This window comes from Schistocerca gregaria, chromosome 8 (genome assembly GCF_023897955.1).
Source record: "Schistocerca gregaria isolate iqSchGreg1 chromosome 8, iqSchGreg1.2, whole genome shotgun sequence".
NCBI lineage: Eukaryota > Metazoa > Arthropoda > Insecta > Orthoptera > Acrididae > Schistocerca > Schistocerca gregaria.
The window spans coordinates 461886795-461907921 of record NC_064927.1 but is presented as its reverse complement, the minus strand read 5'-3'; the positions used below and the strand labels follow the sequence as shown (position 1 = coordinate 461907921).

Sequence of the window (21127 nt, the reverse complement as noted above, 5' to 3'; positions counted from 1 at the left end):
ACATCCTGAATGGTAGTATCTCAGAAACATATAGTTTCTGCCTGACTCACTGTTCCATCTATGCAGTTGAATGAACTTCTTGGTAAGATATTAAAATCTGTAATTTGTGCTGACATTGTGGTTATATTAATTAATTGTATGTATTTATATTAATCACATATCAAATAAGTTCCAGTTTTTTATGTGAGTTCTTGACTTGAGTAACATTTTCAGAAGCATGTATATTATTTTCACAAATTAATTGATTATCATCTATATTTAATAAGCTTTGTGAAAATTTTTCATACTAGGTATTAAGAGTCACTTAAAATTCTTATATCAGTGCACTATTTTTCTCCGTTTAAGCCAGTGTACTGTTCTGAAAGATATATCACAATGTTGCTTATATTATTCAACTGTTTCAGATATGTCATCAAATCTGAAATTGATATAAATGATATAAACAATATGAATGCTTTCTCCATATTTTTAATTAATTTAGGAGTAGGTGGTTAACTATCCAAAACATTCACAGATTTTTCTGTAATATATGTGCAGTGTATAAAACTGGCTGTACAGGTATGGAATTAATCAGAAGCTGAAATAAAGCAATCTGAAAGGCATAATCTTGTGACATGTATTACTTTAATCTTTAATATTATATCACAGATAATTACATAAACTAACAAAGAAAGTTCCTTTTACATCATATAAACTTAAACAAAGACACACAATACATATTCATTCCAGTCTATATTTTAGAATTTACTACTTTTGAAAGCACCATCAGCATAATTACATTCTCAGAAAATATACTCTTATGAGACTCCAGAAGAGAAACGTTATTTATAGTCACAATTACATATTACTTTTATGCACTTCTCCCTTAAAAGTGGTCAATTTTAGGTATAAATTCAATAGTCTTCTGATTTTATCATTAAAAGGCAATTTACAAGTTCAAAAGTATTTACATAATTTATTTGGCACACATACAGATAATAGTAATAATAATAATAATAATAATAATAATAATAATAAAACAAATATTTTACAAAAATTGCAGAACAATGACATGTATGTTCTAAAGTGCGGCACAAGTTTCTGAGCTTCTGACTTATTTTGTTAGGCTATTTTTGTAAATATTTTTTACTTTCTACTACTTCATTTCTGTTTAATTTGATTGTCCAGCTTCAACTCTTTAATAAAGGCTTTTCAAATTACATTTATTTGCTAGTGTAGGTATAGAAGGAAGACATATAGCATCGAGAGTGTGTTGGATAACGATGGATATGAATTTTTAAACCATTGAGAGTTCCTCTACAGTTATTTTCAGAGAATTAAAAACTTTTCATGAAGTATATACTTGTATAATAGACACCTTACATCTCACATGAATGCATGGAAATATAAGGCTATCATCACTTGGTTCATTGAGAAAATAAGAAAACTACACAATATTTTCAGACCATAAAACAGACATGTTGTCCCTAATGTTACAGTGCAGTAATTAAGTGTACCATAGCAAATGCAGATTGTGTTTTAGGTGGAAATAAGGGCTAGATCTCTGCTTTTATTGCCAGCACTGTGTCAGCTTTTCTTCGTTTCTGATACCAGGATAGGAATTCACATTTTCCTATCATAAATCTTCATGAAGCATTCCTCTGAAACTAGAGAACTACTATAAATGATGATATTAAGTTTTATTACTGGTCTGGTTGATAACATTTGTCTACCATCACAGATTAATTTGGCATAAATTGCACATGGAAAAATGTGAAAATTACACCTATCAATCACAGTAACATATTTTTTTGTAGTTTTGGGTGTTAAGAAATATATGAATCCAATGTAAACATTTTATTGTTTGTGGGCGAAAAGAAATTGTCCTTTGATTTGACACATTGTAATTATTTTGAAATAGAGTTCCTGTTAGCAAAGTTCTTATAGTGCCTCATATCTCATTTTTACTCCCATAAAACTACAAGAAGTTTTAAGTTGGTTCAGCATAATCGCTGAGAGAGTAACAGCAACACCGTCAGAAATCATGTTTTTTAAGACACCATGAGTATTTGTATCATTCACTGCACTTTAAGAGATCTCAGTTCATCCTGGAGAAGACCAGCCACAGCTGACTGGAAGCCAGCATTGTAGTCCAGAGTCACTTCAGTGTAAACATATTCTTCACGCTTGTCCTCAAAGAAGTCATTCTCATCTGGGCCACTGACAAGTGCGCCATACAACACTTGCGGGTTGGGCTCTTTGCTTCGAAAGGCTTCCCAGTCACAGGGTGCAGGTAAGTCTGGACATGAGCTGTGAACAACAGAAAGAGAATAGTCTTTCTAGACAACAATTTTCATTTTCTCTGGATTCTACCATGTCATTTGAAGTAATTAAGTACAACTTGAGCAGAACTTATAAATTTGTTCAACATGAAACATGTTGCATCTGAAAAGCTAATTTATGATTCATCAGTGGCAGAGCACCATTGATATCATCTGCATTAATTATTATTTGACTTGACTTATTTAATGCTACATATTAACTACCAACATGTAACAAAGCCATCCATAATTGCAGAATTTTCTTAGATTAAGAAAAAACATATGAAACATTTACCTTTAATTATAATGTGTACAATAATTGTCATGAATATTTAAATTCATACATACTAAAGTTGATAAAATATTGTGTATCCTATTATTCCATGTACTGCCAAATAAAAATTTTGCAGGTTCTAGTTACAGTGATCATTAAAACCTAGACTCACATATCACATTTTATTGGTATTGTTTCACATGAATTATGTCAACATGAGTAATTCATGAATTTTGTTACAGTCTTTAAACTTCACAATGAGGTCAAGCCCCCTAGTCTAGCTTGGTAGCTGTAGGTAGATTGTGACACACTTCATGACTTCTCTCACTGCTGCCAGTTTTTGTTATCTATGGTGAGTGGTACCATTTGCATTTTAGTTGTGCAGCATGAAAAGTATGTTGCCATCATGGCATGAGATACTTGGCTCTCTAAATTCTTACCCTCTTGTTGCAATCACCTTTGAGGTGAACTCGGTATGAAAATGTCAGACTCTGTATTAATTATTATTTTGGAAAGGAATAATTTGAGAAGTTGTGAACAGAGTGTTACCTCATAGAACTGTGTGTAAAATGTGGCAACAACATACAACTAAATCATTTCCTTCACACGTTTGCATTAGAAAGTTGGTTGAAGACAAAGCCCAATGTGGTGCTTCGATATGTACTTTAAAGCATCACTGTCTGCCTGTGTAGCTAAGCAACCAATTCCTTCACATCCCACCTGGGGGCATGCATGCCCTTCACCGTACCAACTTAATGATACTGTGACCGTAGCTCACCCTGAGTAATTTACCACTGATAACTGCAGGATGGCTATCCATGGACAAGTGCTGTCAGTCATCTGGCATATGAATGTGATGAGTATTCTATGAAGATGAATATGACTTCAAGTGGGTGTGTGACATTCTGTCGTACCAAATTACAGTGTACAAAAATCAAGGGCAAAGTATGACTAGTGAGTTGTCGAATTAGTGCTTGTTTGACTTACTTGGTTTGCACCTTAGTGTGCAGATTGTAAAAACAGTTACTCAGAGCTATTTACACTGCAATTGGGTTCTTTAAACTATGTGTGTTATATTGTTTTAGTTTTGAGTCAATTCTAAGTTTATTCAAAGAGTTACTTGGTTCCATCATGGCTAACTTACACTGCTAAATTTTTTTATGCCACTGTTTTTTGGGGTGGATTGACTAGTTACTGTCTATTGGGTTTGAGCCCTATTGGTATTTTATGAATATTATATGTGCTGGTTTTATGTAAATTATTTTGTACTCAGCATTAATGTAAGTTCACTTTTAATACCTGTTGTTTTGCTGTTTTAGTGTAAGCCATGTGGGTGCCGTTGTTTCAGTTCTGTTTATACCTACTTTTATAGAGCTAGCCTGAGTTATTACAACTTAAAATCAAGCTACATATGTTGGTGTACTCTTTCTTGGCTGAGATTTGCAGTCTACTTTCCAAATACACTCCTGGAATTGGAAAAAAGAACACATTGACACCGGTGTCTCAGACCTACCATACTTGCTCCGGACACTGCGAGAGGGCTGTACAAGCAATGATCACACGCACGACACAGCGGACACACCAGGAACCGCGGTGTTGGCCGTCGAATGGCGCTAGCTGCACAGCATTTGTGCACTGCCGCCGCCAGTGTCAGCCAGTTTGCCGTGGCATAAGGAGCTCCATCGCAGTCTTTAACACTGGTAGCATGCCGCGACAGCGTGGACGTGAACCGTATGTGCAGTTGGCGGACTTTGAGCGAGGGCGTATAGTGGGCATGCGGGAGGCCGGGTGGACGTACCGCAGAATTGCTCAACACGTGGGGCGTGAGGTCTCCACAGTACATCGATGTTGTCGCCAGTGGTCGGCGGAAGGTGCACGTGCCCGTCGACCTGGGACCGGACCGCAGCGCCGCACGGATGCACGCCAAGACCGTAGGATCCTACGCAGTGCCGTAGGGGACCGCACCGCCACTTCCCAGCAAATTAGGGACACTGTTGCTCCTGGGGTATCGGCGAGGACCATTCGCAACCATCTCCATGAAGCTGGGCTACGGTCCCGCACACCGTTAGGCCGTCTTCCGCTCACGCCCCAACATCGTGCAGCCCGCCTCCAGTGGTGTCGCGACAGGCGTGAATGGAGGGACGAATGGAGACGTGTCGTCTTCAGCGATGAGAGTCGCTTCTGCCTTGGTGCCAATGATGGTCGTATGCGTGTTTGGCGCCGTGCAGGTGAGCGCCACAATCAGGCCTGCATACGACCGAGGCACACAGGGCCAACACCCGGCATCATGGTGTGGGGAGCGACCTCCTACACTGGCCGTACACCTCTGGTGATCGTCGTGGTGACACTGAATAGTGCACGGTACATCCAAACTGTCATCGAACCCATCGTTCTACCATTCCTAGACCGGCAAGGGAACTTGCTGTTCCATCAGGACAATGCACGTCCGCATGTATCCCGTGCCACCCAACGTGCTCTAGAAGGTGTAAGTCAACTACCCTGGCCCGCAAGATCTCCGGATCTGTCCCCCATTGAGCATGTTTGGGACTGGATGAAGCTTCGTCTCACACGGTCTGCACGTCCAGCACGAACGCTGGTCCAACTGAGGCGCCAGGTGGAAATGGCATGGCAAGCCGTTCCACAGGACTACATCCAGCATCTCTATGATCGTCTCCATGGGAGAATAGCAGCCTGCATTGCTGCAAAAGGTGGATATACACTGTACTAGTGCCGACATTGTGCATGCTCTGTTGCCTGTGTCTATGTGCCTGTGGTTCTGTCAGTGTGATCATGTGATGCATCTGACCTCAGGAATGTGTCAATAAAGTTTCCCCTTCCTGGGACAATGAATTCACGGTGTTCTTATTTCAATTTCCAGGAGTGTAGTTATTTCAACACCTAAATAATCTACCCTTATCATGCCTCTAGATAAAAAAGTGTTGTAATATAAAAATGCACATTGATAATTATGAAACTAACTGTGATCTTCACTTGTACAATACAAGAATGTGCAATGACATCCACATAAAAAGAGCAAACAAGGCTTTAACACAAAAACAAACCAACATTCAGGGTACTATTTTGTACAACAAACTTCAAACTTAACTAAAATAAATAAAAACATTGTCTACATTCAAGGAAGCAATATTTAAATTCTTAATGACCAACTGCTATTATAGCATAAATGAATGTCTGCAGTAAATTTGTAGCAAGTAACTACATTCATTTACTATATGTTAATAGCACCATAAATCAAATGCTTGCCACAGCCTCAGTGTTAATTTTTCTGAACAAAATTGTTAAATCAATGATTTACTTATAATGTATTTTATGTAAAAGATCCTTCTCACACTTTTATATTATTATAGTAATCAAAGTTTTATTGCTCAAAAATATTGATGGGTACAATGAACCATTGTATTATGTAGGAAACTGTACACCCTTACCTTGTTTTTGTTATATTATGTTCTTCGACAAAATCCATACAATGTACATTGTTGCTGGATGAATAAATTACTACTACTACTACTACTACTACTACCACCACCACTACCAAGTCCATGCTTGGCTATTTGTCTCTTTAATGAAAGAATCACTATGTATTTAGAAGAGTTATAAAAATATTCCTCTGATTGTAAAGCTTATATTTCACATTGTTTCTATAGCTGATCTACAGCTACATCTACAGGTTGCAAACCACTGTGAAGTCTGCCACCTGCAGTGACTCATTGATGTTATAGCCATAGGAGACCATTTTTTTCATTTTGTGTAGTGCACAGTTTTACATTTTTGAACATTTAAAGCAAGTTGCCACTCTCTGCACCACTCTGAAATCTTATCAAGATCTCATTGAATATTTATGTGGCTCATTTCAGACATTACTTCATTATAGACAACTGCATCGTCTGCAAAAAGTGTGGTATTAACATTTCCTGAGAGGTCATTAATATACAGCATCAACAGCAAGTATCCCAACACATTATCTGGGGCACACACAAAGTTTCTTCTACATCTGATGATGAGTCTCCATCTGAGATAAGATAATATGCTGTGTCCTCTCTACTAAAAAGTCCTCAATCCAGTCACAAATTTCACTTGATTCCCTGTATGATCATACTTTTAACAATAAGCATAGGTGTGTTACTGAGTCAAATGCTCATTGTCTGTTGTAATTTGTTTGCTTAAAAATGTTAAATGGTGTTAACTAAATTTATATTGATGATTAATGCATTGTTCTGAAACATTTGTTAGTCAAACGTTCTTTTTTCTTTCTGCACTCACAGTACCTGAATTTATGCTGTACTTTAATGAATTTATTTTGAGACAGAGCACCTGAGTGAGGTAAAGCTCTATGCAAAGTCACGATCTAAAATCTTTAGTATTGATCAGATTTGAAATACGAAATTTTTATTTATGTTTTTTTTGTGACTATCATAAATAGCTGCATTCATCTTAGCTTATAAAATTTCACTTTTTAAAAAAAATTAATAATAACAGCTTCCCATTTGCAATGATTTTCAAATAAAACACTTTCTACTCTAACTGGAAGAAAACTGACTGAATTCTGTAATGGATGAGATCTAATGAATGTGGGTACCTGATTCATTTGTTTTGAATTAAGAGAACAGTGGTTAGTGTGGTCTCGTGGGAAGTATAAGCCACTTGGCTCCTCAGAACTGCCGTTAGATAGCGGATGCATGCAGTGCTTGGAATAAACTCCAGAAATCACTCCATCAATTGCTAGAGCCTGAGTGATGTAACTGTTGAGTTTGTGTCACAAGTAAATTTCATTTATTTTGAGTTTCAAAGTTGATTAATGGTGTAATTTTCAGCACTGGCTTATAGTGCTGAAGGCAGGGTCTCATAGTATCATACCAATGTTAATGTTCAAGTAGTCTAATATAGATTTATTGTAATAATAAAATCCTGCTCTCTCAAACTGGTTTCTTTTTCTGTCATGTTTTAATGTGCAATGGTAGTCAGGCAGTATGGACTGATGCCAACTTTCAAGAAGCACTATCGTTGTCTTCCTCTGATTTCATCTCTTTTTCCCCTGTGCATCCATTTTGTACTTTTCACATGTATTTGGGTGTATTTTTGCGTAATTTTTTGGAAATAATTCTACTTTCTTCCGTATTTTTTCGCATTTTTGCTCCTCCATGGATCCTTGCTCCTTCCATCTGCGTCAATACAGACGAGTTTCCTTATCCCTAACCAGATCCCAGTCACACATACTGTTCCTGTGTTGTTGCTTGGCTCATGAAATCCCCCCTAATGGCCTTACCATCAAATTACCCATCTCTGCTTGCCACAACTCCTTCCTGTTCCAATTCTGTCAATCCTTAGCCCTCACCAATGTAGTCCTGAAACACCATATCAACCAAGCCCAATCCTCCTTGCAGTACCTTCTCTCCATCCGCAAAATTCCTGGAACCCATAACACGCACTGAAACTCTTGCCCTGCAGGAACTTAAGCAACATGCACAACGCCACCTCAAAAAGCTCTCCATCCTGCTCACTTCCTACTCCCACCTCGGAGTACCCCTGTCCACCGCTTCTATAACAACCTCCAAACCTCCCCCATGCCCCTTCATAGCTGACAAACCTTGTCTCGCAGACCTACTACACTTACCCCACCCCCCAAAACTCCCTCCCACCACCACACAGAACTCAAATCCTAAACAGACCCGCAACATAGTCATGAACATTTTCTTCAGAAGCCTTAGTCCCACAGAAATATCAGACCTTTTCAAAGGCCTCACCTTTTGCCCCAATCCCAAATTCAACCATGCAGGACTAGTTAAAGACCTTCTCTCCTTCTTCCAGTCCCTACAGTGGAAACACTTTTTTGCCACCAACCCGACCAATAAGACTCAACCAAAGACCAACATTGAACCTTGTCTAACTCAGTTCACTCCTCCATCCAACCATGATCCACCCCCACTGCCTCCAAACCACCCCCTGTTAACTTTCCAGAATTTCTTACCCTAGAATCTTGCCTCACCATCATACCCCAAATCCCTCAACATGCGTACTAACTTTACATCTGCAGAAAGAACTGCAGTTCACCAACTAAAAACTGATCCCAATCTTATAATCCTACCTGCAGCTGCTACACCACCATAGCTTTGAACCACGAGGATTACGTAGCAGAGGGACTCCGTCAGCTGTCAGATACTTCCACCTACAAACCATGCCACAGTGATCCCATTCCAGCAATCCAGCAGGATCTCCAGTCACTACTCAAAGCCTTAGGCCCATCCAGGAACCTCTCCCCAGAGTCCATCTCTCTACTTACCCCTACCGCTCCTCACACTCCCACCTTCGACATGCTTCCTGAAGTCCATAAACATAACCACCCAGGACGCCCAATTGTGGCCGGTTACTATGTCCCCACTGAGATAATCTCTGCTCTCATAGAGCAACATCTTCAACCTATTACCCACTGGCCGCGGTGGCCGTGCGGTTCTGGCGCTGCAGTCCGGAACCGCAGGACTGCTACCATCGCAGGTTCGAATCCTGCCTCGGGCATGGGTGTGTGTGATGTCCTTAGGTTAGTTAGGTTTAAGTAGTTCTAAGTTCAAGGGGACTTATGACCTAAGATGTTGAGTCCCATAGTGCTCAGAGCCATTTGACCTATCGTCCTATATAAAAGATACCAACCATTTCCTCGACCGACTCTCCACAGTTCCTCACCCTTTACCACGCGGTGCCCTGCTCGTCACTATTTATGCCGCCTCCCTGTACACTAACACTCCTAATGCCCACAGCCTTACTGCTATCGAACACTACCTTTCCAGACGCCCTATGGATTCCAAAACAACTTCCTTCCTAATCTCCATGACCAACTATATCCTCACCCACAATTACTTCTCTTTTGAAGGCATTACCTACAAACAAATCCATGGTATGGCTATGTGCACCCGCATGGCACCATCCTATGCTAACCTATTCATGGGCCATCTAGAGGAATCCTTCCTAAAAACCCAGAATCCTAAACCCCACATCTAATATACCGAGGGTCTCACTGAAGCCTTCACTGACCGTAATTATCCTCCCATCCTTGTACCAAAACAAATCTCCCGTGCCTTATCTTGCCAGTCTCCCACCACCTCCCAAGTCCCACAGTCTGGACACAGAGCAGCATTCCCCTCGTAACTCAGTACCATCTGGGATTGGAGTAACTGAATTACATTCTTCGCCAGGGTTTCAACTACCTCTCTTCATGCCCTGAAATGAGAAATGTCCTACCCACTATCCTTCCCACCCCTCCTACCATGGTATTCCTCCATCCTCCGAACCTACACAATATACTCGTGCATCCTTACACAACCCCTGCTCCCAACCCTTACCACATGGCTCATACCCCTGTAATAGACCTAGATGCAAGACCTGTCCCATACATCCTCCTACCACCACTTACTCCAGTCTGTTCACTAACATTACCTATAACATCAGAGGCAGGGCTACCTGTGAAACCAGTCATGTGATCTACAAGCTAATCTGCAACCACTGTGCTGCATGTAGGCATGGCAACCAACAAGTTGTCTGTCCACATGAATGGCCACCAACAAACTGTAGCCAAAAAACAAGTGGACCACCCTGTAGCTGAACACGCTGCCAAACATGATACCCCTCGTCTCAATGACTGCTTCACAGACTGTGCCGTGTGGATCCTTCCCACCTACACCAGCTTTTCTGAATTGTGCAGGTAGGAACTTTCTGTGCAATACAGCCTAAGTTCCTGTAATCCTCCTGGCCTCAACCTTCATTAGTCACTGTCCTCACCCTTCCAGCCCCCTCCCTGTTCCCATTTCAGCACTACACAGCCGTCATTTCACTGCCACACCCAGTCTTTTAATACTTACCCCCTCCCCCTCTCCGCACCTTCTCTCCAACCCTCCATCTAAACTGCAACACTTCACTGTCTGCCACTCTCACCATACTATCCCTCCCCCTTCCCACCATAGCCTCCTCCTTACCCACACCCAGTTGCCACTCCCATCATGCACTGGTGCTGCTGATTGCAGAGTAGCTTCAGCTCTCTGAGACTACAGATGTGTGTGCAATTTGTGCTTGTGTGAGTGCGTATGTGTATGTATGTCTACTGCTGACAAAGACCTTAATGACCGAAAGCTATGATTGTGTGGATCTTTTTATTGTGCCTATCGCGCCTCAGCATCTCTGCTATATGGTGAGTAGCAACTTTCCTTCTCCCATATTGTTACATTTCATCCTGGATTTTCCATTGTTTGATATTTGACTATGTGCTAGAAGTATGATAAAATATTAGCATGCGGTGAAAATTTCATGCAATGACTGGCTCATCTACATCCATTATTACAGTTGTGGTCATATCTAAAATAAAAGTAAATTTTACACAGACGTCAGCCATAACTAAAAATGTGCTTTAAAATGGTTAACTGCATTTTAGTTTCCAGATCATGACACCCTGTATAGGTGTGAAGTGCTCATTATTCAGTATTACTGGTGAGAAAATGCTGACTTAAAACACAGTTTGCTGATCAGAATCTTGTAAAAACTGCAGAACCCTTGCCATATGTTCCCTATGTCAGATAAAATTAAGTTTATTCTTCAGATGAGATACTACATGCATAAGTTTGGTAATTTTGGAACTCTATCTTGCTAATGGATAATGGTATTGAAAAAAGTTTCAAGGTTCCCAAAGAACATCATCTTATGAACTTATGGTAAACGTTTCAAGGATTTGCCATGAACAGAAATTATGGAAGTGGCCATGTCCACATTGGTACTTTTGGTACACAAAAATCATGATTTTTTTCAGGTGTATTTGATAACAGAATAAAGATTTTCAAAATGGGAAAATGGTGTTCCTAGGTAAATTTCTAAGGAATATATAGTTAAAATCTGAGCCATTTGCTACAGTTATTTATTTAGATAATAGTAACTCATAGTGCAAAAAAATAGCTAAAACCCAGTTTTAGTGATTTCCTTGGGAACTACCTGCGGCCACCTAAGACTCACCCTAGACCACACCTTAGGCGAAAGAACCAATGAATTTCTGCAATTTTCCTGGGCTGGAGGAAGTGTGTAATGTTTAAATTTTGACCCTGTATTGTGGGATACTTATGGTGTGACTGTTCTTCCATTAGGTATACAAATGGCTGCTACACTAAGGACTATCCAAAATACTTGACCCCTTATCTAACTGATCAGTATAACCTGAGATATAACCCCCTGAAAAATCACACTGTCATGCAGAGTGTTTTTGAACGTGTTGGTACTGCGCACTGTATAGCATGAAGCAATACAAACATTTTCAGACAGAATTTAGAGTTAAAGATGAGAAATTTTTGTCTTTCAGAAAGAGAACTTAAGGGGAAGCATAAATCCTATTTTTTGCAGTGCTAATATTGGTTTTACTAAGAATGATTTATGAGAAGTTACGTAAGAGGTCAAAAGATTCTATACATCATTTGGTATTTATTGAAACAGAGTTGGGAGGTTTGACTTTCTTCCATCAATTTCTTTCTTTCTTTCTTTTATTTTATTTTTATTTATTTATTTATTTTCACACTGCAGTAACAAGTTTCACATAGACTTATGTTACAATAAGAATTAATGGTTAGAAACTACTGATGGCCAGATGTCTTAACTTCTACAGGGCAAAACAATTTGCACTTAAAAACTTGTTACTGACCTGGCAGCATGATATGGTTGTTTTGGCGGATTGTCTCCGTAGCCAACAACAAAACTTCGCCCACTATCTCCCAACATGTAGTTGATTTGGCGTCGAGCAAAATCCACATATTTCCTGCCTCCTAAACCTGCTTCTGATGCCTGTAAAAGTAATTTAATGTTATACAGAGAAAACCATGGAATTTCAAGCACTTTATTCATTTATTGCTTCTGTGACACAATAAGCTGAAACTGGGTGCGAATAAAATCACTTCATATAAGATCTTCTCATACCTGTGCACAACAATGACTTAACCATCACCATAAGACGGTGTTTAATGAATATGTGATGTCAATTGAAAATTGCAAACAGCCTTGTTAACCACCATGCTGTCTGATCACACCTCCAGGTATGATTCAAATTTTCATTGCCACTGATGTTTCTAAATATGATTTCTGAACATGACTTCCAAAAGTTCTCCCACAAGGTATATGAACTGACAGACAAAATGCATTTAAATTTTAGTCATGGTAATTATTTCCACACAGTAAAAATTTACTTATATAATCAAAAGAAATTATAACATAGTAAATATTCACCAACCACTGATAAAAGATGGTATAAAGGTCTCCCAGAGTAACTAAATCAGAAACTGAACAAGAAAAATTGGTGTTAAGTGAAGCCTTAAGAAGACAGTATCAAATACTGAAATTTTTTCATAAAAAATAACTAAAAATGTCTGGCACTGACAGTATTTCCTCAGAGCCAACTGAGCCTGACTTCATCAACAGACAGCCATGAGTTTGGTGTATCATCTGCTTTTCTGTACAAAAGCACGCATAAGATGTGGAGCTACACAGACAAAATGAAAGTCAGCACAGAGAAGACATTACAGCATGATTGGCGAAAAAAATGCCAGGCTGTACTGGACTGTATGCTGGGCTAAGATTATTAGTCACCTAAACAAGTGAATTTTGGCCAAAAAATCATTCACATTCTTCCAACTTCAGTTGATACTGTTTTTTTTTTTTTTTTTTGTTTTTTTTTTTTGCCGCCCCTGTAAGGCACTGCACCAGGTCTTCTGGAAAATGAAATTTGTGGTAAGTTCCTAGGGGAGAAAACTGCTGAGGTCATCAGTCCCTAGGCTTACACACTACTGAATCTAACTTACGCTGAGGACAACACACATATGCATGCCCAAGTGAGGACTCAAACCTTCAACAGGGGGGAGCTGTGCTAACCATGGCAAGGTGCCCTAGATCACACGGCTACCCATTCAGTGGTGTCTTCTGGGAACTGCAACTAGTAGTCAGCAAAGGAAACAGTATGAGAGGGCAAAAAATTGGAAGAGAGGTTGTAAGTAAAAAAAAAAAAATCTTGGAATAAGACGATGTGGCAAATCTAAGAAACATGTTCAATAACTAATTACGCTGTACTATGTTGTCAGGAGTAAAATTCTCTGTGCATCTGACTGTCACTTCTTCAGGCTCCATGGCCTGTATCTATCAAGATGAAAAAGTATCTTCATATTGTGCCACTTTGACACTGACAAGATTAATACTAACCCTTACTGTTAACTGTAAACTGTTGTATTAGCACCCATGTGTCATGTAAATAAGAAATACTAATTTATGCACAATTATGTATTTTTTGTTCAGCAAACTTTTCATTTTTTAACACCTCTTTTCCGGGAAGTGCCTATGTGGCTTTCCTTTGGATATTGTCTACCCTAGTTGGGCTTAGGGGGTCCATAATCCTTAAAAAAGGGTTGTGGTTGATACCTACATAGCTGGTTTACAGGGTGAGTAATTTCCATGTGATGGCCAGTGTTTTCCAATCCTGACTATGGGGAAGTTCTAAAAATCCTGCCAGAAAGTAGCACTTTACAAAAGCTCTTTAGCAGGAGCAGGCAGTGGCTAATAAAAATGCCTACATTCCACTCCTAATTCCAACAGGCTGGAAAGAATTACGGAGCTCACAAAACTGAGAACTCTGCTAGAAGCCCTCATGAGGTTGAGACAGCAAGTCATGAGCCCTCTGGGATGGAGTTTGTGTTTTAAAATGGTTATCAATCCTGAAGTCTGGAGTTAGTGATCCTCCATGCTTAATGAGACTACTCTTCTGGTACTGAAAGCCTACAAAGCATTCGAAAGTGTGTTCCCGTGCACAGGCATCGAATTCCCTGTTTCTCTCAGCAAGTTGTGCATAATAGTGAGTGTGGACTTGTTCACTAAAAAGAGGCCTCAAAGCAGAGTGCAGAGTTATTAGCTAATTGGAGGTGGTGTTGAGTAAACGTGATGGACTTGGCTGGGATTAACTGATAGAAATTTGACCTCAGCTCACAGATGTATTAGACTGATTTGATCATGTAGCTGAGAGGAGAATTAATCCTGGTACCCCAATAACTGTTTACAATTAAATCTGTGCGTAATACAGCATTTAATTTATCTTGCACGTCACACATCGTAATCAGTAAATGGATTCTGGTTGTGGCTGTGAGTGTGACTTCATTAATGCCATGGAGGCTTCAAGTCATGGACAAAAGGAATGTTTCATTTTTTTTACATAAGTTATTCATGATACCTATTATTATAAATAATTACTTATGAATGATTTATGTGTAATAGTAGGAGGAAATCTGCTGTTCATTTATAAAAATATGATGCTTCCTCCTAAAATTTCAATAAAAATTTAGAAAATCATTTTTTAAGGTGACTCTTTCTCATTTTGGACAGATAAATATCTCCATGAGGTAGGTGTGCTACACATATTACAGAAAGTGATTTATAGAGATAACAGTCACTTACTACAGAAAGTCTCCAAAAACCCAGCTACAGCATGTGGAAGCACAATGTCATGATTCAAATGCCACAGCAAAATGGACATGTTTCAGATACCTCCAATAGATTCCTAATGGAGCCCTGTGCCCAAGTAAAAGTTTACATTATGCTTTTAATAATATTATGAAAAGTAAAGTTGCTACTCACCATATAGCAGAGATGCTGAGTCACATATAGGCACAACAAAAAGACTGTCACAAATAAATAAAGCTTTCAGCCATTAAGGACTTTGTCAACAACAGACGTTCACACACAGGCAGACAGACACACACACACACCCACCCACACACACACACACACACATACACACACACACACACACACACACACAGAGAGAGAGAGAGAGAGAGAGAGAGAGAGAGAGAGAGAGAGAGAGAGAGAGAGAGAGAGAGAGAGAGTGCTCACATAACTCACACAAACAACTGCAGTCTCTCACTGAAACCACACTGCAAGAATCAGCACCAGTGGTAACTGGGTGACTGGGTGGGGGTAACGAGGAGGCTGGGGGGGGGGGGGGGGGAATAGTATGGTAGGGGTGGCAGACGGTGATGTGATGCAGGTTAGATGGAGGACAGGGGGGTTGGTGGAGAACGAGGAGGGGTGGGGGAGTAGTGGAAAAGGAAAAGGAGAGAAGTAAAAAGGCTGAATGTGATGGTAGAATGACGGGTGTGTAGTGCTGGAATGGGAACAGGGAAGGGGCTAGATGGGTGAGGACAGTGACTAACGTTGGTTGAGGCCAGGAGAATTACATGAATGTAGGATGTATTACAGGGAGAGTTTCCACCTGCACAATTCTGAAAAGCTGGTGTTGGTGGGAAGGACCCATATGGCACAGGCTGTGAAGCAGTCATTGAAATGATCAAAATGACAGAGAAGTTTTCTTATCCGTAGCCAGATACCAGTCTCACATACTGTTCCCGCATTGTTGCTTGGCTCATGGAATCTCCCCAAATGGCCTTAGCATCAAATTACCCACCTCTGGCTGTCACCCCTCCTTCCACAAAGACCTCCACCTGTTTAGATTGTGTCAATCCTTAGCCTTCACCAACATAGCCCTGCAAAACCATATCAACCAAGCCCAACCTCCTTACAGTACTTTCTCTCCATCTGTAAAATTCTAATGCTATGCAATTCCAAATTCCTGGAACCCATAACACACAACAAAACTCTTGCCCTGCTGGAAATTGAGCAACATGCACAACGCCACCTCAAAAAGCTCTCCATTCTGTTCGCTTCCTACTCCCGCCTTGGAGTACCTCTGTAACAACCTCCAAACTTGCCCATGTCCCCTCATAGCTGGCATATCCTATCTCACAGACCTACTACACTTAACCCACCTTCCAAAACTTCTTCCCACCACCCCACAGAATACAGAACCTTAACAGACCTGTAACACAGTCATGAACATTTCATTCAGAAGCCTTAGCACCACAGTGATATCAGTCCTTTCCAAAGACCTCACCTATTGCCCCAATCCCAAATTCAATCATGCAGGACTTGCTACAGATCTTTTCTGCTTCTCCCAGCCCCTACAGTGGAAACACTTTTTCCCCAGCAATCCTACCAATTAGACTCAACCAAAGACCAATACTGAACGCTGCCTAATTCAGTCACTCCTCCATCAAATCGTGATCCACCCCACTGCCCCTGAATCAACCCCTGTTAACTTTCCAGAATTTATTAACTTCCAATCGTGCCTTACTATCATTCCCAAAATCCTTTGACATGTAAAACTAACCTTACATCCACAGAGTAACTGCAGTCCACCATCTAAAAACTGATCCTGACCTTATAATCATAAAAAACCTGATCCTGCAGACGAAGGCTCCACCACTGTTGTTTTGAACCACAAGGATTACCTGACAGAAGGAGTCCACCAGCTGTCAGATACTTCCACCTACTAACTTTGCCACAGTGACCCCATTCCAGAAATCCAGCATGATCTCCATTCACTACTCAAATTCTTCAATTCCCAGAACCTCTCCCCGGAATCCATCTCTCTACTCACCCCTAGCACTTCACACTCTCCTACCTTCTACATGCTTCCTACAGTCCATAAACATTACCACCCAGGATACCCCATTGTGGCTGGTTACTGTGCCCCCACTGAGAGAATCTCTGCTCTCAGAGACCAACACCTTCAACCTATTACCTGGAACCTACCCTCCTATACAAAAGATACCAACAATTTCCTCCACCGACTCTCCACAAATCCTGTTTCTTTACCACACAATATCCTGCTCGTCACTATTGATGCCACCTACCTTTACACTAACATTCTTGATGCCCATGGCCTTACTGCTATTGAACGCCACCTTTCCCAACGCCCAACAGATTCCAAACCAACTATCTCCTTCCTAGTCTCCTTGACCAACTTTATCCTCACCCACAATTACCTTTCATTTGAAGGCATTACTTACAAACAAATCCAGGGTTCAGCCATGGGTTCCCACATGGTAACACCGTATGCCAATCTATTCATGGGCTATCTAGAGGAATCCCTTTTAAAGTCCAGAATCCTAAACCCCTCACCTGGTTCAGGTTCATTGATGACATCTTTGCAATCTGGATCGATGTTGAGGATTACTCACATTCCTCCAGAACCTCAACTACTTTTCCCCCATTTGTTTCACCTCGTCCTACTCAACCCAACAAACAACCTTCCTCGATGTTGAACTCCACCTCAAAGATAGCTACATCAGTACCTCCTTCCATATCAAATCTACTAACCACGAGCAATACTTCCACTTCGACAGCCACCACCCGTTTCATACCTGGATGTCCCTTCTGTACAGCGTAACCACCTGTAGTTGTCGCATCTGCAGTGAAGAGAGGTCCCTCTTGAAATATATGGAAAATCTCATTGGAGCCTTCACAGACCGTAATTATCCTCCCCACCACACACAAAAAAAATTTCCATGTCTTATCTTTCCAGTTTCCCACCACCTCCCAGAATCCCACCATCGTGCCACTAAGAGCATTCTCCTTGTAGCTTGGTACCAACCAGGACTAGAGCAATTGAATTACATTCTCCACCTGGGTTTCAACTACCTTTCATCGTACCCTGAAATGAGAAATGTCCTGTCCACTCTCCTTCCCACCCATCCTACAGTGGTATTCCGCTGTCCACTGAACCTACACAATATATTCATCCATCCTTACGCAACCTCTGCTCCCAAGGCCTTACCTCTTGGCTCATACCCCTGTAATAGACCTAGATGCAAGACCTGTCCCATATATCTTCCCACCATTACCTACTCCAGTCTGGTTATGAATATCACCTATCCCATCAAAGGCAGGGCTACCTGTGAAACCAGCCATGTGATCTATAACTTAAGCTGCAACCACTGTGCTGCATTCTATGTGGGCATGACAATCAACAAGTTGTCTGTCTGGCTGAATGGCCACCAACAGTCTGTGGCCAAGAAACAAGTGGACCACCCTGTTGCTGAACATGCTGCCAAACATGATACCCCTTGTCTCAATGACTGCTTCACAGCCTGTGCCATATGGATCCTTCCCACCAACACCAGCTTTTCTGAATTGTGCAGGTAGGAACTTTCCCTGAAATACATCCTACATTCTCGTAATCCTCCTGGCCTCAACCTTCGTTAGTCACTGTTCTCACCCATCCAGCCCCTTCCCTGTTCCCATTCCAGTGCTACCCAGCCATCATTCCATCATCACACTCAGTCTTTTTACTTCTTTCCTTTTTCACTACTTCAGGCGGCACTTCACTGCCTGCCACCCCCACCATACTATCCCTTCCTCTCCCAAACCCCAGACTCCTCGTTACCCCCACCCAATTGCCACTCCCATCATGTAGTGGTGCTGCTGCTCGCAGTGTGTTTTTAGTTGCCTGAGGTTGCAGTCATTTGTGTGAGTTTGTGTGTGTGTGTGTGTGTGTGTGTGTGTGTGTGTGTGTGTGTGTGAGTCTACGTCTATTGCTGATGAAGGCCTTAATGGCTGAAAGCTTTATTTATTTGTGACAGTCTTTTTGTTGTGCTATCTGCGACTCAGTATCTCCGCTATATGGCAAATGGTGAGAGGCAACTTTCCTTTTCATAATATTGTTATTCTCCACCCTGGATTTTTCACTTAGCTCTTAGTCAGTCGTCAAAAACAATGTACTGTAACTTTATTTTCTCAGAACTTTTAACTAACTACCTTACAAAAACTTACATCAGAGAGATCTTTTTCAGTTAAGAGACTTAACATATCAAGGCTTAAGACACATGTACTCCTGATAATGGCTTCCAGTAAAGTATTTCTAAAATGTCCAGACAAAAGTCACCCTTTCTGTTATGAGAAAAATTAATTCTTTGAATTATCTTTATATCTTTATTTTTATCCATGGAGCAAATATCTCATGTAACATTTAAACTGAGGCTGCCTGATAGGGACCTGTAACAAATGACTTTATTTTCAGTTTGCATCCACAAGTTGTACCAAAATATATTCTTCCTTCCTTTGTCAAGCAGTGACATCCAAACTACATTCTCAGTATTTACTAGGATATCACTGTCCATGAATCTTCACCAAATCATGAAGTAGGCTTTTATAGGAAATTAACGATGATTTACAGTTTTCATATCAGCAGCTACGGCCTCTAACTGAGGTATGGCAGAGGATATTTTGTGATGATATAATCTGGCCTAGGCCAAATTTTTTTTGTTGCAGATGTCTTCACTTGTGGAACACAGCACATATCCCAACTCTTTTATGTTTAATATGATTACTGCTATTAATTTCCCTTAAAATTATAGCTATATGCACACTATAAGGGGGCTCTTGGCGAGGTGGTTGATGGAAATAGCTGAATTGATGGAAACTGAAATGCACTGAATGATATTGAGTGCTTTCCCCTCAGTATGAAGTTTAGCTATCAGATAAGAGAGTGTTTAATGCACTGAAGATATCTACAGAGAAGACATCAAATTCAGTTATACATTTCAATGATCATCAACTCTTCATGTGACTTTTGTTTTTGTAGCTGCATAAGGGCTGATCAAAAAATTTCTGTTTGAGGGTATTTCTGCAGCATAACTTAGCATAACTCCAATGCAGATATATAAACACTGATATGTTGTCAAGGGATTGGTGTGTCTTTCCGATGTGCATGAGATAAGTGTGAAAATATAGACTATGGTGATGCTATTACCAAATGTGTCCAAACAGGACCAACATGCTGTTATTCTCTCCTTGGCTGCTGAAGAACGAACACCAGTAGACATCCATCAGAGAAGGAAGAATGTGTGTAGGGCAGCATGTCTGTCAAAAATCAACATCCAGGAGAACTGCAACAAGGGGTCTGCTGTTTCATGACAATGCACATTCCCATATCATAAATAGCGAAATGCAGGAAGATCTGCAGGGGATGGGCACTTGGTGCATGGAGTGGCAACTGACCCTTAACATAGACAAATGTAATGTGTTGCGAATACATAGAAAGAAGGATCCTTTATTGTATGATTATATGATAGCGAAACAAACACTGGTAGCAGTTACTTCTGTAAAATATCGGGGACTATGTGTGCGGAACGATTTGAAGTGGAATGATCATATAAAATTAATTGTTGGTAAGACGGGTACCAGGTTGAGATTCATTGGGAGAGTCCTTAGAAAATGTAGTCCACCAACAAAGGAGGTGCCTTACAAAACACTCGTTCGACCTATACTTGAGTATTGCTCATCAGTGTGGGATCCGTACCAGATCGGGTTGATGGAGGAGATAGAGAAGATCCAAAGAAGAGTGGCAAGTTTCGTCACAGGGTTATTTGGTAACCGTGAAACATTACAGAGATGTTTAACAAACTCAAGTGGCAGACTCTGCAAGAGAGGCGCTCTGCATCATGGTGTAGCTTGCTCACCAGGTTTCGAGAGGGGGCGTTTCTGGATGAGGTATTGGATATATTACTTCCCCCTACTTATAACTCCCGAGGAGATCACGAATGTAAAATTAGAGAGATTAGAGCGCGCACGGAGGCTTTCAGACAGTCGTCCTTCCTGTGAACCATACACGACTGGAACAGGAAAGGGAGGTAATGAGAGT

At 40.7% G+C, this 21127-nt stretch overlaps 1 protein-coding gene across 1 annotated transcript in view; it reads right to left on the bottom strand.

Annotated features, from left to right (window-relative positions):
* Positions 1-450: 450 nt before the first annotated feature.
* The window catches only part of LOC126285246 (endoglucanase E-4-like), a 128443-nt gene continuing 107766 nt past the window's right edge, over positions 451-21127 (bottom strand). The window contains exons 8-9 of the mRNA XM_049984542.1: positions 12257-12396; positions 451-2289 (exon numbers count right to left, since the gene is read on the bottom strand). Of these exons, the coding sequence (XP_049840499.1) occupies positions 2058-2289; positions 12257-12396 (372 nt within the window). The 3' untranslated portion in view covers positions 451-2057. The remainder of the gene's footprint in view (positions 2290-12256; positions 12397-21127) is intronic.